The following is a 25,863-nucleotide window of genomic DNA, read 5'->3' on the forward strand; positions in this document are numbered from 1 at the left end:
TTCAGTTCCAGAAGCAAGATGCCATTTTCATCACCGTTAAGGAAAGGCCGTATATATAAATAGTGATTTATATACAGTCCAAACAATAATTGGAAAATAAATAGAGTAGCAATTTCAGGAAAAAAGAACATTAGTCTGCTGATGTTTCTACAGCTGCAGATGCCTCTACAATATATTTTTGAGCTATGTAAATAAATCAAAGGAGAAAGGAAGAAAGAGAGAAAAAGAAAATGCAGATTTCATTATGAGAGTAGAATAATATTTAACCGGAAAGCGCTGATTTTCAGACATCTGTTTTAAGAATTAGCTAGTGAGTTGGGCAGAGAAGAAAAATAGGCATGTGGGGACATGAAAACTGAATTTGAAAGAATTCAGTCAGAACTCAATCAGAATGTTGTAAAGCCGCCTTGAGTCCCAGTATCGGGGAAAAGGCAGGACAACAACAACAACAACAACAACTTTGTTAAGTGTAGTGGACCGGCAGGAGGATTGGCAACTCTGAACGGTGAACTACCTCACTGAACTGAGTGAGGTGGAAATACAGCATTCATAAATACACTGTATATGTGGGATGGAAAAATGGATAGAAAGGGAGCAGGCCATAAAAGAGTAGAAGAGAAAACTTGCATGAATAGTACTTAATCAGCATATAAGAATGAGTGAGTCAGCACCTATCAGAAGATGGGTAATTGGCAATTCTGTATAGAAATAAAGTGGTTTATGTTTCATGTACTATTTCATACAGGGCCAGATCAGACAAGATTTTTCCACACTCCAGCCCATCACATGGAGGGGAATGAGTGCATGTTTGGCCACCCAATCTAGCTACCCCACCTCTGTGCCCCCACACATACATGCTGGGGATGTCAAGTTCAAATATGCTCTATATACACATGAACTCCTATATCCACAGGCTGAAATCAGTCAAGTATGGGAGGTGGGGGTTTTTTGCACATATACATCACATTTGAATGCGCTACCCCCATGTCACCATGCAGGGATACTGAAAATGGGACAGATGCATGTGGGGACAAGGGCGGTAGGCAGGCACTCGCTCCTCTCCATGCTATTGGCTGGTTTGGGAGGGGAAACTTCATCCAGTCTGGTCCATAGTGGTTACAAAAAGGAGTTTTCTCGGGTTGCCGGTTCAGTACTCCAGTGTTAATCAGGAGCCCCAGTTTCAGGTCTGCGGAGACCTTAATCAAATTGAAGCCCTCATTCCAAACTCAAGCTCATGTTGTCTACTTATCATCCCTATTTCTTTTCATTTATAAATCTTGAGGTCCCTAGCCGTATGCCTAGTCCACCTATTGGTAAATCCAGCCCTTGAAACCGTAAGCCTAGGAAGAAGTGCCTGATTTTTATTTTTTTTTTAAAGGGTATGCTGTGGCCATGGGAATTCACAACAACATTGCTTCTGTTGGGACTGCAAGCAACACAGATATAGGGTGCCCATTTATGCATTGCCTAAAAAGAGCACACACAAAAGAGTACACCACTTTGCGTAACATTTGCATAGGTTAGTCTATAGGTATTGGTGCAAATTTAGAAATAGTTACAGTAATCTAAACAGAGAAAAAAAAATACATCTCACCATAGTGGGGGAATAGCATGACCCGGTGTCTGCTCAGCCCTAAGTGCTACTACCTTTCAATGGACAACTTCAAGATCTCTGCTCTCCTTCCTTATGGCTCTGTATCTTTAAACCAGAGCTTCAAAAAGGGGGCACCGTCAAACAGAAGACAGTGCTCTGTAGCCAGGGCTGAGGACAAGCACAAAAGGAATCTGAATCAGAACCAGAATGTAAAAAGCAGACTGAAACCTCTATTTTTCCCCATACAGGATCAGAACCTTCATCTTAATTTGAGTTCAAGCAACGTGTTCTATCTTACCAAAGATACGACAGCAAACCCACATATCGGGGCCATCCTTCCATTAGGCAAAGTGAGGTGAAAGATTCAAGTGGTGTATCAGGGAAGAGTGGCGGATCATGCCCCGCTCCCCCTTCCCTCTGTAGCTGCTTCTGTTTGTGGTGCCACTGTGGCTTGCTTGACTTCGTTTTGTGCTGGGTCGAGGGCCTCCACCTTCTGCCCTCCCACCTGCTTGCAACCTATCATGAGGCAAGGGGAGCCCCAAAACTCTGGTGATGCATTGGGGTGGGAGCAGATATGTGAATGAGGCCCCCTTGCCCACCACGCACTTGGCAGTTAGCTCACTGTCAATGCCATCTAGGGATGTACGAAAGGTACTTACCTTTCGCGGATTATGCTGATGGTGGTGGGGGGTGAGGTGTTCTGTCCCTCTCCCCGGAATCCTGGCCGGGGGGGAGGCACTTCGTTCCTCCCCCCCCAGAATCCTGGCCAGCCGGCTGTGCTCCGCAGGGATTCTGCGGAGCCGCCGGCTGGCTTCGCCAGCAGCCGGACAACCGGCCGCTGGCTAGCAGGGACACAAATGGCGGCGGCCATAGCCGCCGCCGTTTGCGTCCCTGCAGTCAGCCGTGATAGGCTATGTAAATGTTTACATAGCCTATCACGGCTGATTAAAAAAAACAACAACGCACGTACGCAAATGGCAGCGCCCATGGGTGCCGCCATTTGCGTTCCTTATTTTGGCACGTCTTAGTCTACGTAAACATTTACGTAGACTAAGACGGCGAAAATAAGGGGAATGCAAATAGCGTAGCATCTACGCTATTTGCGTTCCCCTTATTTTCGCCGTCTTAGTCTACGTAAATGTTTACGTAGACTAAGATGTGCCAAAATAAGGAACGCAAATGGCAGCGCCCATGGGCGCCGCCATTTGTATACGTGCGTTTTTTGTTCGTTTGTTTAAGTCAGCCGTGATAGGCTACGTAAAGATTTACGTAGCCTATCACATTTTTAAAAAACAAACAAACCTGGAAATGGCAGCGGCGGCAGCCAGTCAGAAGACCGGCCGCCGCCGCCGCCAAACTGCCGCCGCTGGAGCTGCCGCCGCCAGGAAGATCCGCCCCAGGTAAGTCTCATCCCAGGGGGTGGCGGGGGGGGGGGTGGCAGACCGTTCCGCCACCAATTTCAGGGGGCCGAATGCGCTGGCATTCGGCCTCCCTGAGATCCATGGCGGAATTCTCTGACATCCCTAATGCCATCAATCTTCCACTCCCCACCCCTGAAACAGAACTAGCCCCACCATGGCACCTCCACCACCGTGGATTGAAGCTGCATAGGAGTTGCTTCAATCCAAGAGAAAAATTTGCCAGTCCAGGTGGCTTCCCACATTTCTCACCTCAGGATAAGGCAGAGGAGGAGGGCAGGCAGCAATTGAGGTGGGGGCGGGCAGTGAGCAGAAGCTGCTGTTTGCCGGGCAGGCTAGCTTGTTCCTCTCTGTTGCCTACCTCCCAGCAGAGAGGAGGTAGAGGAAAAGGTGATCAGTCCCCATTTAGCTTCTCCCTCTCTTAACTATTCAGCTTTTTTGCCTCCCCAATTACCTCCACCAGATGGGCTGCAAATTCACATCAAACTTTGCTTTCCTTCCCACTTCTCTCTTCTCTTTTCATCCCCCCCCCCCCCACACACACACACAACACATCACTTGGGGACATGACCCACATTCACACACACACCTTGAATCTTAAAGTTGTTGTTTCCCCCCAGCTCCACTGAAATCAAAGGGACTTACTTGAATTACTTGGCAAATCTGTGAGGAAGTGAGACTCATTGATGGTGCAATGTTTACTGAGAAGGTGCTCCCACAGTATTCAGTGGTACTTTCTTGTGTGCATAGGATTGCAGCCTGAGAGAGAGCAGGAGAGAAGCACAGGTGGGTGGGTGAGTGAAACAGAAAGGGGTGTGTGAACGGGGTTTATGTGTGCATAAAGAAGCCAAAGGGGAATATGATGTAGAAGTGTAGACTTGCCCGTGTGTGTGTGTGTGTGTGAGAGAGAGAGAGAGAGAGAGAGAGAATTGGGGAGAACCGAGTCAAAAGAGGGGGACCAGATGAAGGCTGGATCTACACTTACCGCCTTTTTTTGCTTCCAATGAGGTTTCACCGCCAGCCTTTCACACTATGCAGTACCTGACTCGGATTGGAAACAGAATTTCCCACTTCCATGCTCCCGCTTTCAATACCCTAATATCCCGGTATTTCCCCTTAATGTGTTCTGATTTTCCGCCTTTGCTACCATATCTGGTCGTAGTGCCCTCTTCCGCCTGTCCATATGCATCGGTGTTTGTATTTTCCTCCTGTCCAATCACAACTCTTGACGGCTCCATGTCTTCTTCTGGCTACCAATCGCGCAGCTTCCTCAGCAGCCCCCATTTCCTCAGCAACAAGCAAAGGGCTGGATGTGCGCACGCTTGTCTGATCTCGGAAGCTAAGCAGGGTCGGTCCCGGTCAGCGCTTGGATGGGCGACTGCCTGGGAATCAGGCTTCCTGCACTGAGCAGGGGGTTGTTGTATCCCTTCAAATGAGATTAAGTTTTACCCCCTCTATTCCCCGCTCTGGATGTTGTTGTTTTTTTAATTAAGATGTTATCCTCACAGAATCGGGGCTTCTCCGCGATGTTTTTCTTTCTAATTGAGGCATGATCCTTGAAGCTTTGAGGTTGTGAAGCTTCACAACTTGGAAGCTTCAAAGATCATGCCTCAATTAGAAAAAAAACATCACGGAGAAGCCCCGATTCTGCGAGGATAACGCCTTAATTTAAAAAAAAACATCCGGAGTGGGGGATAGGAGGGGGTAAAACTTAGTCTCATTTGAAGGGATACAACAAACCCCTGTTCAGTGCAGGAAGCCTGATTCCCAGGCAGTCGCCCATCCAACTACTGACCGGGGCCGACCCTGCTTAGTATCCGAGATCAGACAAGTGCACACAGGAAAACAGCAGGAAAACAGCACAGCACTCGAGTGTGAACTGAGCTTGCACATTCGATGAAGCACTGCAACGGGGAAAATGGGTGAGTGTGAATAATCACGTTTTAATGCGAGCGCGTTTAACCCGATGGGACATCAAATTAATTGCGATGGCGGGCGCAATGTAGATCGGCCCGAGGAGTAAAACAATAGAGGGCAGGCTGGAAAAAAAACCTCTTTGCTCTTGCCTATCTTGAGTGGAGAGAGGCTTTGAGGTTCTCTAGCAAGTAATTCTGTTTTACAGACAATCCTATCCATGTCTACTCAGAAGTAAGTCCTATTGGCTTCAGTGGGGTTTATACCAATCATATAATTGGTATAAGACTGCAGCTTTAATTTCCAGGAAGCTGCAGGGGATAGGGCCCACTAGAGAGTCCTCTGTGCCTGATGCTGTGCCCATCCCTGGGCATTTCACGGATGCCCCACTGACGCTGTGATTTTCTTTTGCCAGTAGAACCTGATTCCACTTCACTCATAGGTTCTTTTGAAGGGATGTCTGTCTCAAGCATGGGGTCTGCCAGTGGATTTGATGGGCAGCATAGCAGATTGAGGATGGACAAGAAAGGAAGCCCTTCTTTACCTATCACTCATTAGCTGACTGCAAGTGGTTGCCAGAAAGATCCTAAAGAGAAATTCTTAGATCCCTACGGTATCCCTTCCTTTGCATCATGCCTCAGCCAGTTTTTAGAGCCAGGGGCCAAGCTGAGCTTAGAAAAAGCATCTAGATGTAATAATTATTGCAGCAAGCAGTACAGAACCTTTTGTGAGAATCTAGATGGTGTTCGATAGTGTATATTTTTTAGATGGACCACTGCCTTCAGGGATGAGAAAACCAGGGATGCTTGAGTTTGCCAAAATTCTCTGAACTTCACTTCAAAGCTCCATTCAGATCACTTCCATTCTCATTTACAATCTGCTTTTTCTATTTGTTCAAACAGGAAAAGTGTGCATTTTTCAAAAGTGTGCATTTTCCCCCCATTGACTAAAATGCAAATTTTAAAAAGTGCACATTTTTAAAAGTATGCATTTTGTTTGTTTGTTTGTTTCATTTCTATACTGCCCAATAGCTGAAGCTCTCTGAGTGGTTCACAAAAATTAAAACCAAAAAGTTCAGGGTAAACCAATATAAAATATAAAAGCATTAAAACCACATTTTGCAAACGCAAGCACCAGTTTGGGAAATGGTGAACATTTCGGAGAACATGCACCCCTGTTCACATTCAGAGTTGAGAACTGGGCATTTTTGAGTAATTTGTGACCTGAACTGAAATTCTTGCGCACCCCTACACTGCTGTATACCATAACAGGGTTGCTTGGAGCCATTCAGGGCTGCAGGGCAAGGGGCCTTATCACTGCGGTGCTGAAGATAAAGAAAATTCAAGACTCTCTTTGAAAAAGAAATCTTGGCAGGAAAATATAGAATGTGCAGTTATTTATAGAGCATGAAAAATCTTAATACAAAAGATTCAGTACAAAACAAAAACAAAGACAAAGATGGAATGTGCAAAAGGTGTTGGAGCAACCAATAGCAACGCAGTTAGTCAAAGTAAAATATTTGATTCATTTTTCTCAGGTAAAGCAAAATATGCCGAGCAAGGGAGCCATCTGTTTCAGTCTTAAAGTAGAGAAACAGCTCATTATCTTTTTCTCCCATAACCACAAATCAGCAGGGTAGCTTGCATAAGCTGGGTACAGCATGGATTATTTGGGTTCATATTGCTTTATGTATATATTAAGCACTTATCCTCTCTAAAAGAAATTAAGCAGAATCTGATGCCCATGGATTAGAGCAGAGAGATATGTGAAAAATGAATTTATGAATGGACTCCTTGTGCAACCAGTATCTGGGTGTGGCTATGGGATCAGGCTGCAGATAGTGTAGCACTGACTCATCCCATGTTTACAAGATATTGTTTACTTGGTATGTCCAATGCAGTTTCATTCTGACACTGTTGGTACCAGTTTTAGGGAAATTGAAGCTCAAATTAGATGCCAGGACGGGCAACACTGGAGGCTTTAATATCCTACTTTCAAGGATTTCAGTGATGTTATAAGCATAGTAGAATCCCCAGATCCAGAGGGTGGTATTTCTTTCTTACATATGTATCCTGGAATTGGGCCAGCAGAGTCCCTCACAACTGCAATAACCAAACAATAAAACAATTTCAAAGCAAAATAGAACAGCTATAATTATACAAATTTACAGTTCCCAGATTTAGCCTCAAGTGATTGTAGCCGTATGTAAATGTACTTATCACATTTTTATCCCACCCTTATTTTCTGTGCAGCTTGAGAGCAGGGATGTTACACTGGAGTTCATCACATTTTAAATACGTTGGGCTAGGAGATACTGATGGGCCAAGATCATCCAATGTGCTTCATAGCTGGGTGGGATTTTGTCCCTAACACTCTATCACATTATACCTCAGTAGCTGTAATACTCTGGTACAGCAAAGATCATAATCAAAGCCTTCATCACACAGAGCTTTTATCCTGAGATTGAGATTGCTCCTTCATGGAAGTTTGCGGGCTTTTGACATGATGCTGTGATCATCCAAAGCATCTCCTGCACTGAATGCCCTTTGTTCCATTTTTAAATAGATCGCAGATAATAAGCTATCAAATTACTCCATTGTGTTCTGCTTGAGTTCCCTCCGTGAAAAGAGAGAAATGGCAGGAAGAGGAGCGAGATCAATGAAAGATCATGGAAGAGTCAGATATGGGGAGAAGGAGGAGGCAAAGGGAGGGGGGAAAGGGAGCGTGTGTAAAGAGAGTCGGTGGTGATCCTGCATTTAAAACAGAAGCAGAAAGCCCCGTTTTAAATACGGGATTTTAGGCTGGTGTAGAAATGCCCCCCAAATGCAAGGTCAATAATCCAAGTAGACTGTCTGAAGTGGACCTCTGCTTCTTACTTAGAGTCAGTTCTGCCATAAATTACAAAATTACATTCTGTGTGTGTGTGTGTGTGTGTGTTTGTATGAACAACAATAATGTAAGATGACATTTATTAAATGTACTGTGACGGCATTCTGCATATTAGTAATAGTACAGTCCTACTAGGGGTGTGTCCACTTTGGACAAACCTGAATTCTGAAACAAAGTGGCCCACTTCAGAGAGATTAGGACCACTTCCAAAGTGAGGCAACTCAGGTCCAGCAAGCAAATTGGGCTTGTCTAAAAGCTTCAGACTTGTTTTGGAGCTTCAGGGGGTGGTTTTTAGTTTCATTTTAAGCCCAGTTTCATACATTGTTGAACCTTCCAGCAAGCTCTTCATAAAAAGAGAATGCTATGCATTGGGGAGGGAGAGGAGGAGGGGTAGTTTTGTGACTCACAGCTCTACCTTCCAATCAGGGCATGACTTTACCGGGGCTCTCCAGTCACAGTGCTTTTGGGAGGGACACTGAAGCAACATACCAGAAGCTCTTTGGTGTTTTTCCCTGGTCTTTGTATTACTCTCTCTTACGAGCAGCAGCACAAAAGAATTTGGAGAGCAGACTAGATGACTGTCCGTTTTGCTTGTGTGTCTTTTCCTTATTCTAGTTCAGACCAATCCTTTCCTAAAATCCCAACCTTGTATCCTATTTTGCTATTTACTCTTACTGTCTCGACTATTAGTTATTAGATAAATCACTCCACTGCTACCCCACTTCCTGGTTCTAGTGACACTGGATTTATTTTCAGCCTTATTTGTAGGTCTGTGAGTATATAGTATTAGTATAGTATTTGTTTCACTCTGTATCTGTGTTCTTTGTTATGTGTGGAGTGTGACTGTTGTAAGCTCACACAGTGAATCTTTTAGTGTGTACCAAGCAAGCACAGCATTAGTGTATACTTTCATATGTTCAATAAAGCATCATCAATCCACACCACCAAGGATGCAACAGGAGCATGGCAAAGCTCATCTTCCCCCAAGGTAGTTTGTGGGAGGAGCAGAGACAGCAGGGATGGTGATATCATTTATCTCCCCACCATCACCCACACTCAAAATCAATTCTTAAGCTGCCAAGCACAAAAAACATTGCAGCATCTATTTGCCTGAAGTTTGGAAGACTTCATCCCATCCAAAGGGGCTATGTACTATGACTGCAAATTTCATCCAATTTTGCATAATGAAAAAAAGGATAGGTGCCCCCTTGAAGAAAATCTCATATTTTAAATGATCCTCACACAGACCCCCATGTATCTATTTATCTGATGTTTGGTGGGTTTCATCCTCTCATAAGGGGAAAATAGCATGAAAAATATTTTAAAAGTTATAAGCATTTGTTGATTTTCTAAATTAATAAGATGTGTCTTCACACCCTTTCTAAAAGCCAAGAGACTAGGTGCCAATAGTTCTTGAGGGAGCACATTTCACATTTTGGAGCGACATGGGAAAAAGCCCTTTCATACATATCTGACAAATGGGCCTGTGCAGGAAATGGTGATCTCAAGAGGGCCTCTCCTGCAGGTCTTAATAACCATGAGGTTCATAAGAAGTCAGGTGGTGCCTTCAATAGGCAGGTCCTAAGCCGTTTAGGGCTTTAAAAGTTAAAACCAACACATAAAATTGTCCTTGAAAAGCAATTGGCAACCAGTACAGATCTTTCAAGACAGGTGTTATATGTTCATCCTGATACCATGCACAAATCATCAGCCTAGCTGTCACATTTTGCATCAATTGTGGTTTTCAGACGCTTTCCAAGTGTAGCCCCACACAGAGCACATTGCAACAGTCTAAATGTAATGCAACGAAGGCATGGATAACTGTTGCCAAGTCAAACCAACTCAGGAAGGGTCACAACGGCACACCAAGCATAACTGTGCAAATGCATAGCTTGCCACCACTGCCACATGAAGATCTGCATAGGACTGTGTAGGATCAAGGAGCACTCCCAAACTACGGTCTTGCTCTTTCTGGGGAGCGCAACCTCTTCCAGAACAGGTTGAATCCCAATCCCTGCATCAGGCGTTCTGTTTACCACTAACACCTCCATCTTTTCTGGCTTTAACCTCAGCTTATTCAGCCTCATCTAGCCCATTATCGAACCCAAGTAATGTTCAAGGGTTTTGACTGCTTTCTTGGTGTTTGGTGGCCAAAAGCAATAGAGCTGTGTGTCATCAGCATATTGAGTTAGTCTTCTCAAAGGTCCAGCATAATAAAAAGGTATTGACCAGCCTCCAAAAGGCCAAGATGGAGCCAAGCTTGAAAAGCCTGTAGGAACAGCAAAATCCATATCACAAACACCATGACAAAGCCATCAGACTGACTTCAGTATGATGAGACACCCAGAGTAGGACTCCATCAGTGCCTCAGCCTCTGGGAAGGTTTATGTGGGAGCAGATATTTCCTTAAATGTCCTGGACCCCCAAACCTGAATATAGTCCTGTGGTCACATATGTATGACTGCAGCTGCCATTAGTCAACCATATCAAGATACAGATAGACTTCCAAGAGATATCAGCCTGACTTTTCAATGGCCAAACATTAAAGCATTTTTAGATTTCATAATTAAGGCTGTAATCCTATTCACAATTACCTCAGAGCATAGTGGGACTTACTTCTAATAAACATGCATAGGATTGCGCTGTTAAATTTCATTACCATAATTTCTGAGGTCAGCACAGTTTTCATCAGTGCTTAAAATGTCACTGCATGGCAATCTTTCCCTGGCTACAGCGTTGTATCAGTCCTGTACTTTTAAAGATGAATATTCATACGTTTCAAGAGTTTTCTGAGAGACAGATCACAGCATGAAGCTGCTGAGCATTATTTCTGCCTCCACCCCACCCCAGGAAAGGGACAAAGAATTGTCAGGAAAGCAGAAGTATATCAGTACATCAGGAAATAGAATGGCATCAACAACCATAACACTTCATCTTATCTCATGTTTAGGAAAAAAATAAGGACCTCAGATATGGATGCTAAGAGCAGTGGTGCCAATAAAATAATTGACTATAAGACACTTACCATATTTATTGACGACACGGGGCCAATGCTATTAACATAAATGTCAACATCAATGACAGTTGGTTTCACTGTGAAAGAAAGAGCAAAACAAAAAGGCAGTATTTAATATTGCCCCAGAGACAACACAGGGCATCATGTTAAACATTTTTATAATTACAGCATTTCAGTCTTAAATTTGTTTTGAAAGATCAGCACAGCATAGAAGTATTCTCTCTCTTTCTCTCTCTCCCACACCCCGCCTCTCTTTCACAAGAACCCTTTCTAAAGTCTCATTCTTTTTCAGCAACAGCCTTGGAATTAGTTCATGCTGTGTATACACTGGTAGACAAGACTCTGTACTTCATCTTTCGGTAGTACACAATGGTGACCCAGCACTAGCATTAAAGATGATATATTTGTGTAAACCAATGCTTGCACAATGTAACTAGTGCTTGTTGGTGCAATGCAGGAAAGCAGGAATTTGTTGCTCATTACATTGCCCATGCATTGGTTTACACCAGCACAACATCATTAGCACTGGACAGTGTTAGGTACTAACCTTTGTTTCCATCTGCATCTCCTTTTGCTCTTCCCAATGGAGGAAAGAACCTGAAACCTGGACTGTGTTATCAACTGTCAGGGGCCAGAAGACTCTGTAGATCAGGAATAAGCAACTTGTGGCCCTCCAGATGTTTTGGCCTACAATTCCCATGATCCCTCACCATTGGCTATGCTGGCTAGGGCTGCTGAAAGTTGTTGGTCAAAACATCTGGAGGGCCACAAATTGCCCACCCCCGCTGTAGATCAATGGAAGGGCTCTTTCTGTGGGTTAGTATCTTTACCATCAGTCAGCCCCTGACCCATCTGCAGCTCCCCCTGTCCCCTCCCTCTGGAAGGAAGACCCTGGAACTATGACATCACCTGCCAGGGGCCAGAAGAAACGGTCTTATGGAAGGCTCTGAGGACACAACAGCCCAGAAGCTAGACAAGAATGGTATTGCCCCTCTCCAACAAGAAAAGAACATTAACAGGAAACTCTTGAATCCAGTCAGATAGGACTAAGTCCAGGGCCACCTAGTTTCTAAACTGTATAATGACACTATCCATGTAGACTACGATAAACACTCTCATGTCACAGCTGAATCAGAATGGTCCTATTCAGAGGCGGATAAGTAGGGGAGGCACTGGGCTGGCTGTTTTTTCAGGAGTGAATTGCCTTCCCCTAGTGGTTCAGGGTATCTGTAACTATTCTTGTTCTTTACAGCTTAAAAATTGCTCTTGCTCTCTCCACATAGCAAGGGAGAGTGAACTCCTGGGAACAGCCAGCTGCCAGCCACTATTCTTCTCCCAGAAGGAGCAGAGCTATGTCTTGATACAAGACAAAAAACATAGTCCCATCCCAGCAGTATTCTCTGCATTATTCTTTGAGGGAAGAATAATGGCAGCAGGCCGCTATCTACCAACTGCCCCAAGACACTCACTGTCTGTCTTTCTTGCTGTACAAAGAGAAAGTGCCTTTTTAAAGTGTAAAGAAAAAACCATCAAAGATAAGCGAGCCTCCCTCACAGTTTGGGGTAGATCTCCTCCCCTCTGAAAATGTCTTCTGGTTTCTATGCCAAAATGGCAGCTAAAATTGTACTAGTTCAGGCCAAACCAGTCTGACCTGAACAGGTTCTGCCCACCATCCCCACTCCACATATACCTAATATGTTGCCCCTTTTAGCAGACTGACTGTGTGATCCTATACATGTCTACTCATCAGCAATTCCCACTGAGTACAAAAAGGGTTACTATCAGTTAAATGGGTACTGGACTGCAGCCTAGCTGGTGTAAGCCACTCTGGCGTGAACTTGATCAAAAAGCAGAATATATACATGATTTTTTTTTTTTTAAAAAAAATCCACATATCTATTTCTCTGTGACATCTGAATCAGGAGAGGTTGTACATATTCTCAACCAGTGCCTGAGTGTAGTTATGGGTTGGATAAGGGCTAATAAACTGAAGCTCAATCCTAATAAGAGAAAGATCCTATGGGTAGGTGCTTCGTGGTTGGGGAATTGGGGTGTCTGCCTGTTCTGAATGGGGTTGCACTTCCTCTGAAGAAGCAGGTTCATAGTTTGGGGATGCTCCTGGATCCATCTTTGTCACTGGAGGCCCAGGTGAACTCAATGCCTTGGAGTGCCCATTACCAACTTCGTTGGTGTGTCAACAATGCCTATTCCTTAATAGAGGTAGCCTAGACATGGTGATCCATGCAGTAGTAACCTCATAATTAGAGTACTGTAATGCAATCTATATAGGGCTGGTCTTGCACCTGGTTTGGAAGCTTCAGCTAGTGCAGAATGCAGCAGCTAGGATGCTCAATGAAGCACCTACCTATACCCATATTACACCTGTATTACAAGTCCTGCACTGGCTGTCTATTAGCTGCTGGGCCACATTCAAGGTTCTGTGGCTGACATTCAAAGCCCTAGCCAACTTGGGAGCAAGATACATAGCTGACCATCTTTTCCTATATACACCTAATTGACCCCTGAGATCTTCTGAGGAGGCCTTCTTTGTCTTTCCATGCCCCACAGTGTGTCATCAGGTAACAGTATGTCAATTGGCCTCCTTGCTGGTGGCTCCCACTTTCTGGAACACTCACCCATGTGTGATTTGAGAGGCGGAAACTGTGGTGAGTTTTAGATGTCTTTTGAAGACATATCTGTTTACTCAGGTTTACTGACTTGTAATCACACTTTTACTGTTCTTGTAATACTTCTAACGTATTTATTATTTTTCCAGTATATTGTATTTTATGTATTTTTACGTAAACCACTTATATATCTTACGACATCAAGCAGTATACAAGTTCCTTAAATAAATAAATCTTGTCTATGGGCTTAGTTAATAGTGGAAAACACATGTGAAAGATGACTAAATAGAACACATTTGTAATGGAGAGGACACACAACAGGAATCATTGTACTTAGATTGTTTTACATATTATGTCTACAGGCAATAACTTACAACTGACTGATATCAGCAATTAAAAAAAAATAACAATAGGATGTACAAAGTATCCAACATGTGTAATATCATGCAGCTAAACTGCTCTACTAATACACTACAACAATAAAGAGGAGGCGAACTTAACAATGCCATACACACACTCATAAATGCTGCCAAATATAGGCTTGTTGATGATGATGCAAGAAATACCTCGATCCACTTGAATAATTTTGCTTGGTTTATACAGGCTGGCTGAAGTACATGGCTAGTAAGCCGCATTTGCCTTTACAGGTCACTGTTTGCATAGGTCTTGAGTAGATAAACTGGAGGACAAATGTTCAGAAGGATTCCGTGTTCGGAATAGGACATGCTTCTGAAAACCAACTACTAGACAAACAGCAGATGGCTTTCTCTATCATGCCCAGTCTGTGATCTTCCTTGGCTAGATGTCTGTCAGAAACAGAGCACGAGATGGACTTTGGGTGTAAATCCAGCATGGCAATTCTTCCCTCCCTCATCTGGACCTGTGTGATGTTTCGCACATCCCAGCAAACACTGTATAGGGCTGGTTCATGGCACTATTGATTGAGCAAGCACATGAACTGTAAACAAGAAAAAGCTTTGAAATATTTCTGTTTGTAAATCCCACTTGTTACATTTACACATTGTCACATTGATTTCAGCAGTAGAATGAAATTATTTCATTGGGATTGTAGCTATGGTCTACAGATGTTGGACTTGAACTGGGATGACCTGGGTTCAGATTCCTGCTCAGTCATGAAGATCAGTGGAAGCCTTGGGCTGGTTGCGCTCTCTTAACTTAACCTACCACTCAGGGTTGCTGTGAGCATAAATGGGGATAACTGTATAGCTGTGAGCACCTAGGTGGCAGGAAGGATACAAATAGATAGTAACTGTAGACTTCGACTCACTTCATGGCCAGTGGTGCGTGATGTTTCTCCCCAGCATTATGTAGCTCTAATTTGCATGTATTTCTTAAACTTGATATATCTGGCCAGTTAAAAAAACAATTAAAATTATGAGTCTGGAATTTTATTAGTCCAGAATCTGAAACACCAAGAATGACATGACATGACTAACTCAGTGGAACCACTTTATTCTGGCTCCATAACCATTTTGGCCTGTTAACTGAAATCAGAAATCCTAATGCAGTCTAAACCTACAGAGTAGATACGTATGAATTTTAGTCCTTGCATTTCTAAAACTTGATACTTTTTGGAAAGTTATAAAAAATAATAATGAGTCAGAACTTAACTGAAGGCTTTAAAAAATAACAATAACAGCCCAGTATCCAGAATGTCATGTTCAAGTAATTCCACAGAGTTAAAGAGCAGTTGCTCTGTGACACTTCAGTAGAGTTAATTAAAATCAGAAATTCAAATTGAACCTAAAGAATAGCCTGGGATGAATTGGATCCCTGGCTTCAGCAATCAAGAAAGGAATCTGAACTCAGTCGAACAAATACAGCTGATTAACGTGACCCTGATTGTAATGCAACTGGAAACAAAATGCCAATCTTGCTGCTGCAACTCTTAAGAAGAGGAGTGGCAAAATGAAATAATTGAGGGAACTCTAGATATCTATAATAGGTGTAATTTTAAGACAGATTGCATGGACTAAAAATAGCACAGGGCAGCACCGTTAATATCCCTATAATTCTTTGAATTCATTCTTCTTAAAAAGGGACAATGTGAGCCCTCATTCATTTCTTGCAATATTCACAATAGGATGAAAAACAAGATATTTCTCAAGTGCTGAAGGGAAAACAGAGCCAGTGCAGTGTAGTAGTTAGAGTACTGGACTGGGAGCTGGAAGACCCAGGTTCTAGTGCTCAGTTGGACATGAAGCTCACTGGGTGACTTTGGGCCAGTCACTGACTCTCAACCTAACCTATCTCACAGGTGCTGTGAGGTTAAAATGGAGAGCAGAAGGGTCATGTACACCAACATAAGTTGAGGAAAGGCAGAATATAAATGTAACAAATAAAAGGACAAGGCCCCAACTTGGAACACAAGGTTAGGCACAGTGAGGTGGCCACCAGAGACAGCAGAAGCTGGGACGCAGGGAGCGGCAGTGAGGTGCTGGAGGACAGAGCTCTGTGTACGGTGCAACCTCCCTGTGCCCACTAGGCTAGCCTGCTGCCCTCAGATGCTATTGAGGATGCTGTCCCATCACCACTATTGAAGTAAGATGCAACTACCAGCCTGGTTGGCTTTTGTGCATGGAATGGGAGGGGGCACCATCTTGTCCTTTGCTTCAGGCAGAAAAATATCTCAGGTTGGCCCTGCTCACCTTAGTCTTGCAAACAGGCATCATGTCTTTTCTCCTTTGACTATACAAAAGGAAAGGGAAGGAGAAAGACACCACACCTTGACTCCCAATTGCTTCTTCTTGAATTATGCAGTTGGGTTTGGAAGAAATAAAGGAGACCATAAGAAAACTGGGGTTGTGATGAAGGAAATGGTAGCTCAGCTTGGGAGCAATGTGGAAAATATGTTGCTTCTTAACATCTATGAAGAGACACAGCCCAGCCAGGCCTGCAGCCAGCCTTCCTTGTTAGGTGGGGCAGCCACATTCCTAGGTGGGGCACTGGGGGGGGAGGCGCATAGCACCAGTGCGCATAGCACACACACTGCTGTAGAGGATGTGAGGGCCAAGCTAGGGGAAGGGAAAGGCAGTGACCTTCCCCCTCACTCATCCTCCATGCAGGGAGTGTGTTAACTTACATAATGGGCTATGTAAAGGTCAAGTTAACAGGAAATTTAGTATGAATACCAGGAATTAAATGACTGGCATATTTTTTGTTCCATACGAAAAAGGGATGTTAAGGATGCAATGATACCAAAAGGTGAAAAACTGACAAAATAGTTTATGCTGTAACTAAGAAGTTAAAAACTAGTGTGGAGCTGTTTTCTCAAAAAATCAATTTTAATCTTGTATCACAACAACACCAATACAAAAAACAAAAAAGCAGGTTTAGAAAAAGAATAAGAGCACATTACAATGCAACCACAGTCATGCATCTAGGGAGAGTGGTGCTGAGAACAATATGCATAACTTCCTTGTTGAATTCAATGAGACTGAGTCCTTAACGTCATAAAATATTTACTGCATAATGGACTTCTTTTTGTACACTTAAAAAATACTTGATAAACATGCAAGAAAGCTTTCTGAATGGTAGGTTCACAATACCAGAGAGAAAAAATGCATAGCACCAGGAATATCAGACTTAAAAGCTTGTCTTTGCCTATAGCTACAGTCCTCTTTCACCTGTGGTCTGCCCCTGTGTTCTGATTCTTCATGAACTGAACTACTTTGGTAATGACAGTGAATTTCTGAGCTTGGCCTTGATGCTGGATTAGGCATTGCAGTTTTAGATTCCACCCAAAAAAGAAACTTGTCCATACTACAATTTTAGGGAAGGCCAGAGAGAAAACAAATACTTTCAGGTGAGTTTGTTAACTCTTCCTTGAGGGTCCTTCTAGTCTTGTTCCTGACCCTTAGATTTTCCTTCCTGTAGGACAATCAAAGGAAAACTTTTGAACAGATTACTATATAAAGAACCTGCAAAGAGAAAACTCCCTGGAAAAGACCCTGATGCTGGGAAAGATTGAAGGCAAAAGGAGAAGGGGATGGCAGAGGATGAGATGGCTAGATAGCATCACCGATGCAATGAATATGAACTTGAGCACACTCTGGGAGAGAGCGCAGGACAGGAAGGCCTGGCGTGCTATGGTCCATGGGGTCACGAAGAGTCAGACATGACTTAATGACTGAACAACAACAACAATATAAAGAACCAACTAAGTGATTAGAAACCAATTGTGGGAAACAAAGGTTTGGGGTGGGAGGGGGTGCTTTTTTTTTTTTTTTACTGGTTGCTGGGTTGATTTTTCAGCCCCGAAACCCTGAAAAGTCCTAACGCTGAGCTGCACACATTGGAAAATCAGAAATTAGGCCTGAGTTACAGCCTAAGTGGCCAGCCAGCAGTGTTTCTATTCCTCTAGGGTTGTATTCATCATTTGCCATCAAGTACTCAAGAAACAGAAGAAGAAAATCACCACTGCAATTGTGAGTACAGTGAGTGCTTTAAAAGAGTAAAGGGTAACTTAGGGTAGATGTATTTTCAGGTTACTTTAAGTTATCTCTTTATTTCACCCTTTAGCAATAAGCACCCAATCCTGCCCTACTCATCATAATAACTGCAGAATGAACACACTCTTAGTGCAGGCAGACCAACATGCTTCTTTATTGCTGGCTGGGTAGAGAACACAACTGAAACTGAAAATCAGAGCAAAGGAATGTCCAAGGGGTGGAGTCTAACTCTAGCCCATAATACAAAGTTCTAATATGTATCTCTTCAAGTGCCATGTTATTATACAGGCTATTTTCTTCAGGATCGCTTCAGTAATGATAGGGTGACCGTGATCATGAAAAATCCACCCTCGGTCAGGGAAAGTCTTTAGTGAGCAAACTTTGGGGGGCTCTTCCAGATGAGGCTTTTGTTGTGCACTCGCCCTGCCTTATTCACTGAACTTTTCAGAGGGTCCCATTCTTAAATTGCTCCTGTTCGTAAAACGAGCTGTCATTCTTTAAATGAAGGCTCTCATTGTCTAGCATATCACAAATTAAAATGACAATTTTCTAAAAAAAAAAAATCGGGGGGGGGGACACACACAGCTTTAGGGGAGCCAGTGCACCCATTTGCCCCACACCAGCTACAGGGTGAGGCCAGCTTTCCTTTTAGTCACAGCTTTGCATAAGAAAAAATAATCACCAACAGATACGGTCTCTGAGTAAATGTATACTAATATACTTTCCCTAACAAAATAACAACAACAACGATGACACATTGTCAGCAGAGCCTAAGATAAAGTGAATAAGGGACCCTGCACTTCCAGTTTAGCACAAATGAGCGTTGAAAGTTGTAATCTGGATACACGCATATCTCAGATGAGCTCAGTGGGACTTGTGGCTCCCTGGGGCTGCAATCCTAAACACACTTACTAGGGAATAAAGTCCCATTGAGCTCAGTGGGACTTGCTTCCAAGTAAGCATGCTTAGGATTGCACTGGAACGGTCACAACATTCTCCAGAGAGCATAGAGCCAGCAAGATCACAGCAGCCCTCCAGCCCTACAACTAAAGGTCGAGCATCAGTAAACAATACATGTCAGTAAATTGTGTTGTTTCCAGTGGAAAATAGTCAACCAATGTTGTACATCTGCTATGTGACAGAGTAGTTGGAGAGGTTCCTTGAATAAGATTGTGGACTTTTGCCCCTTGGGTAACAGCAGGAGGCCTTGTACCCCATCTCCTTTGGATAAGGTGACTACATTTCAACTTGTGCTCCAGCAAAAAAAAATCCCCCCCCCCGAAACTTACACGTGTCATTGCAGAACCACCCTTTGCAGGCCACAGCTTGAGGTTACCAGAGTGAGAGTTTGATTTTGGATATCTGCCTGACCACCATTTAAATGTAAGAACAGAGGAAGAGACATGCTGGATCAGAACAAAGGCCTATCTAGTCCAGCATCTTGTTTTCCACGATGGCCAACCAGATGCCTAATGGAATGCCCCAAGCAGGATATAATGAAATGAGAGAGGATGTTTACTGCTCGGTATCTGCAGAACTAGGGTAAACACTTATGCATGAATCGCCAAAGAACAAGGACAAAAGAGAAAAGTGATTTGCCTAACATTTGCTTGGGCTAGTTTTTATGGAAAGATGCACATTTCAAAATAAGTATTACAATTTATGTCAAAATTCAGTACATCTCTCCATAGTGCGGAAGACTCCAACCAGGTGCAAGTGAGAGAGCGGGGTGTGGGAGAATAAAGAGATGAGACATATGTACGTATGGTGTAAACTTGGGCCATGTTTATTTGAGAAGATCTGCGAAGGGGAACCTGTGTGGGCTTCTAATCTATACAGTCAACTAGCTTGTCAGTGTATCGAGTGAGCCCTCCTAACCATGTTGAGTGGCATCTGTGAGATTGCCACCCCTCAGAACTACCCCCATTAGGGTGTTGAAATGCCCTCCCATGTTACCCCACCCCCTGGGCCAAAAAACTCTGAGATGGTGAAATGAGTTAGCCTCAAAGGCAATCCTTATCTCCCCATTGTGTCTCATAGCCCTGAGCAGGAGCCTTGGGCATCATCTATCATAGGATGAATCACACATAGCAGTTATACCATTATCATGGAAAGGAAAGGTTCCTCCTGTGCAAGCACTGGGTCATTGCTAACCCCTAGAGGGACGCCACTTATGCTGACGTTTTCATGGCAGACTATAGCGGGGTAGTTTGCCATTGCCTTCCCCAGTTGTGACTACCTTTCTCCCCAGCAAGCTGGGTACTCATTTTACCAACCTCGGAAGGATGGAAGGCTGAGTTGACCTGAGCCGGCTACCCAAGACCCAGCTTCTGCTGGGATCGAACTCAGGTTGTGGGGAGAGTTTCGGTTGCAATACTGCCACCTACCACTCTGCACCACACAAGGCTCTTATACCATTATCATACCATTATCATAACTAGTGTTGCCCACTGGTGTCATGTGTACCAATAGTTATGATAATGGTATAATGTGTACATTCAGCCATAGAATCATAAAACCAGTAGGGTCGGAAGGGGCCTATAAGGCCATCGAGACCAGCCCCTTGCTCAATGCAGGAATCCAAGTCAAAGCATCTCTGACAGATGGCTGTCCAGCCTCATCTTGAATGTCTCCAGTGTGGGAGAGCCCATGACTTCCCTAGGTAATTGGTTCCATTGTCGCATTGCTCTAACAGGCAGGAAGTTTTTCCTGATGTTCAGCCAGAATCTGGCTTCCTGTAACTTGAGCCCATTAGTCCATGTCCTGAAGCCTGGGATGATCGAGAAGAGATCGTGGCCTTCCTCTCTGTGACAACCTTCCAAGTACTTGAAGAGCGCTATCCTATCTCCCCTCAGTCTTCTCTTCTCAAGGCTAAACATGCCCAGTTCTTTCCGTCTCTCCTCATAAGGTGTTGTTTCCAGTCCCTTGCTCATCTTTGTTGCCCTCCTCTGAACCCTCTCCAGCTTGTCTGGATCACTGTAAAGGTGAGTCAGGGTGCTCACCAACCTTAACCCCGACTAAAGGAGCCTGCACATACCTGCCGAATGCAATATGATGGAATCAACCTAACAAACAGCCATTGAACCAAATTAACCTATGAACCATAACAACTAACCCATCCTTGTTTACAGTGTAGAATAGGCAAAAAAACACACACCCCTATCCGTGATTACAGTGTAAAGTAAGCAGTAGGCCAAAAATTCCTACTGGCCCCCCAAAAGTGACCAGCAAAGTCCACACTGCTTACAGGGAGGGAGGGAGCCAGAATTCAAAGAGGCCAATGGGTGGGCTGTCATGAGCTAATATTGCCCCATGAGCCCCACCCCTCACTTGACACCAGCTGCATACTAAAGCAGGCATACAGGAGCTGCCTTGCCTCTCTCCTGCACGCCTTGTCCTCCTCATGCCTAGGTGAGCCAGGCATGGGGGAAGGTATTTCAGTCTGCTGTTCAGGTGCTAACTGTTGATAGACAGCAGTTCTTATGGCTCTTTATCCTTAAACCAGAATTGGATGGGACAGACTTTCAAACAGAGGATGGTCCTCTGGCAAGTCTTCAGAGGACTGTCCCATGTAAAAAGAGGGCACCTGATCACCCTAAGCAGAACACAGAATGTAGTATAGAAAGATGGAATTACTTCCACTCATATGCTAAACTTAAAAATGGAAATGAAGAGAGGAAAGCAGATATATGGGTGATCATTTCAACTGATGTGTTCCAGAAGGACAATGCAACTGGGTGCTCACAAGCATATTTTACAGCAGTTTTATTTAGCCATGCCTGGAACCCCGTCATATAACAAAGGTCATTCCCCACAGTCATGTTGCCTGGATTGGACAGAGAATGTTGCTGCTACTCTCTCAGATCTGTCAGTCATCCTGAGCCATCCGCTGCTGCTTTGTCAGGGGGATCAGACAAAAATAGTTCGAAAGTACTGTCAGCAACCATAGAATTATATGTATATCATAAGCGGAAGAGTGATTAAAGGTTGTCAACTGATGTACCAACCTTCTCAAAACAACTTTGAAACACTTCCTAAGACAGGGCGGTTATTTTCCATCAAAGAAAAAAGAAAGGGGAAAAAAGCAAATCTGTTGAAATTTCAGCATTGCCAGGCTGACATCTGGTTCACCAAATGACTAATATTTAGAATTGTCATCTAGTTGTTTGTCACAGCCTGGTGCTAATTAAGAAGGCCATTGATGAGACTAATGAAAACATGAATGAAGGTTACCCTGGTTATTTGAAAAGCTGGCAAAATATGTCTGACAATTTCCACTAAGTGTAAATCTTGTCGCAGTAAATCACAGGGATAAATCCTGCGTCCATTTATGCCAGCACATGTCCCCACCAGCCTCCTTACGTTTGACAATATTACACTTTCCAAGTTAAATCCTTTCCCACAGCATTTAATAGATTATATAAAAGATGATTGTGACTTTGATATATCTATTCTGTTAATTGAAAGCCCAGAGGAGATGAAGAAAAGATGCCTGATGAATTGCTTCCCCCCCACCCCCACCCCATTCTTTTTTTATTTTGAATTCAAGTTTTCATCTAAGATTGCAACAAGATTCTGAACGTATTTGTGAAGGAAACCTCAAGAGGGGAAGGCATTTGTGTGTCCCAAAAGAGAAGAGAAAATATTCTCAGGTGCCTGAAAAAAACCTTTATCACACCCAATGCGTTCCAGAACGGACTTCCCTTCCTCAGGGGCTGTAACTGAAATATCATTGCAAAAAGATTATGAATGGTTTAAAACACTCCTATAATCTGTAAACATGCCTAAAAAGTTACAACAAATAATATATTAAAATTCATCCACAATTTAGGACACATCTAAGACATAACCATTAAAAGAAAATTTTTGCTTTGGGTTATATTAGATAAAAGTTCTAATTTATTGCCTTTGCCTACTGATATATTAAAAAGAATCATGCTTAATCAGACCAGAGTCCATCTAGTCTAGCCTTCTGTTCACACAGTGGTAAAATGGCTTCCTGTGGAAAGCCCATGACAAATCGGCCATGAAAGCAGCAACACCCTCCCACCTGTGGTTCTAAGCAACTGGTATACAGAGGCATCCTGCCTCCGATACTGGAGGCATATATATAACCACCATGACTAGTAGCCATTGACAGCCTTCTCCTCCATGAATTTGTGTTGTCCCCTTTTAAAGCCATCCAAATTGGTGCCATCACTACACCTTGTGGTAGTGAATTTCCATGTTTAAACTATTCCATGTTTAAACTATGCGCTGTGTGAAGAAGTACTTCCTTTTAGCTCCACTGGCTTTCCCCATTCTGGAAATGAGAATTTCTGCTCATATTGGATTATTCTTTGGAAGTACCAAGGCCCTGTTGCACAAGCAGTGGGTCTCACAAGTGCACAGGCACAATAGGATATTACCCATCATTTCCGATCTGTGTTTTATTATTAACTCCCTTCAAGCACCATTTTTGGCAGAAAGGTGGGATACAATTAAATAAATAAAACAAATCTCTGAAAACCCTACCGACAGAAACATTACAGAATGAGCAGAAAAGGAAAAATGAATCCAGTCTAAGAGAGAATCCAAGAAGCCAAGACTAAAAAGAGAAGAAAAGGATGGTTGACAGCGTCAAAAGCAGCAGAACAATCTAAAAGAATAAAGCTCTTGATTCTTTTGCCAAAAGAAGATCATTAGAAATCGTATTAAGTTTCAGCACAGTGAAGAAGGCTAAGGCCAGAATGAAAAGGGTTGCAACTGAGTTAGTGGAAGAAAATTGGAGACAGCAGGATTTTTAAAAAAAAACACACACACAACACCACTATTCAGAAGGCTCAGCTGAAAGTGAAATAAGAGAAATGGGGTGGTAATTCAATTTGATGGAAATGGTGGATCAAGAGAGTTGGGATCTGTCTCCTCCTGGCAATACGTCAAGAAATAATAGCATGTTCAAAGCAGAAGGAAGTACCAAGTGAACATAGAAAGGTTGATTGGCTGAGCAAACTGAACCCTTTGCTTGTAATATGATAACTCTCTTGCACACTGAGGTAAAAGAATGACATTTACTACACATGTTTAGACACCATGACATGTTTCGTTTTGAACTGCGGTGTGACCCTACACCAGGGATCTGGGAAAGATATAAAGCACACTGCAACTAGGCCACAACTAATTGCCTTACTCTGAATCCTCACCAAGGGGATCGCAAGCAAGCCAATGCAAGAGCAACATCTTCTGTCTGCATGAGTGTGTGTGTCTCCAATGTTAGTCCTACTTAGAGTAGACCCACTGAAATGAATGGGACATAAGTCAGTCATTGAATACAACCCTATATCTCCCTTGAGGACTGAAATATTGGAATGAACATGGATGAACATGTTCAAGACAGCAACACTGAGTTGTGTTAAACACACTGTTGTGCGATATCTGCATTGTCCGTTGAGATACTAGAATGAAATCGGCAGGCATATAATGAAATAATTCTTCATTTGACATTTAAGCGTGATCTCTGTCCCTGCACCTATTGCGAAGGGTGGGGAGAAACTATGTGAAGTAGATTATAGAACAATATCTGAAGCAAGACCTCCTGGGCATTGCTTTACTCCTAATATAAATAAAGGAAGTAAGGAAACAGAGTAATAGAAGTCAAGGGCAACAAGGAACAGGATCAAGGGAACAACTTGGAGAGACAGGAACATAAGTACATAAGACAAGCACTGCTGGATGAGATGAAAGGCCGGTTGAGTCCATCATACTGTTCCCACAGTGGCCAACCACATGCCCATGGGAAGCCCACAAGCAGGACATGAGTGCAACAGCATCCCCCAGCCCACCGCTGATGTTTCCCTGTTGCTGGTATTCAGAAGCTTGGTGCCTCTGATCCTCGAGGTAGTATATAGCCACCATGATGAGATGAAAAACTTCCAAGGAATATGCTGAAGTAAAGGAAACAGCAGTAAAAGGAGAAGACGTGAAGGAAACATGAAAGGATATATTGAAGAAAGAGCCATGACTTGAAGTGACTTTGATAACAAAGTAAGTTGGAAAACAAAAGGCAGAACCTAACAGTAGTGGAGGGGGGAAATGGTGATAATTCAAGGATGCAACTAATTTGGGTATATTTATTGTTGGGAGTCTTTATATACTTTGAGATCTCATCTTGTTTTTAGGGGAAGTAATATTTTCTCAGTTACTTGCACAAAACATAAAACAAAGTCACAGTTTGCAAGCTCAAACTGCTGCCTCCTTTTGACAATATTTTCACACTTGTTTTGCTCTCTCAGATTTTCATCCCTTTTTTTCCCCTCTGAGCAAAATAAGAAAACATTTGAAGAGATACGGATGAGGGAACTCAAAAAGGGGGAAACAGAGAGGACAATCAAAAGCGAAAACCATTATCTCAGAAGACTCAAAGAAGAAAAATACAGTTCTGCTTGTCAGAAGGAAGGCCATGAAAAAGAAGCACATGTGGACATAGGAAGCTACCTTATACTTAGGGATGGCGGAGAATTCTGCCACGGATTTCAGTGAGGCCGAATGCACTGGCATTCGGCCCCCCGAAACCCGTGGTGGAACGGCCTCCCACCCCCCACCACCCCGCGGAATCCGCCCGGAACAAAACTTACCGCCAGCGGCAGCTGGTCTTTTGGTCATTTGCGTGGCTGCCTTTACCGTGATAGGCTACATAAATACTTACGTAGCCTATCACGAAAAGAGCAGCAGTGCAAACGGCGTAGCGGATGCCGTTTGCGTTCCTGCTCTTTGCCGTGATAGGCTACGTAAATACTTATGTAGCCTATCATGGCAGCCTGGCAGGATGCAAATGGCAGCTGCCATTTGCGTCCGCAGCAGCCTGGCCGCAGCCGGAACCCCGGCTGCGGATGGCCCTGGCCAGCGGCTCCGCAGAGCCACCGTGGAACACAGCCGGCCAGGGAGGATTCCGGGG

General features: G+C 43.5%; 1 protein-coding gene across 1 annotated transcript in view; it reads right to left on the reverse strand.

Moving 5' to 3' along the window:
* GABRG3 (gamma-aminobutyric acid type A receptor subunit gamma3) overlaps window positions 1-25,863 on the reverse strand; it is a 420,232-nt gene that overhangs the window by 383,130 nt on the left and 11,239 nt on the right. Inside the window, exon 2 of the mRNA XM_084845522.1 lies at window positions 10,841-10,908. Within this exon, the coding sequence (XP_084701648.1) occupies window positions 10,841-10,908 (68 nt within the window). The remainder of the gene's footprint in view (window positions 1-10,840; window positions 10,909-25,863) is intronic.

The sequence above is a fragment of the Heloderma suspectum genome, chromosome 3 (assembly GCF_057233095.1).
Source record: "Heloderma suspectum isolate Gila_16-S chromosome 3, 16-S_ref, whole genome shotgun sequence".
NCBI classification, from domain to species: Eukaryota; Metazoa; Chordata; class Lepidosauria; order Squamata; family Helodermatidae; genus Heloderma; species Heloderma suspectum.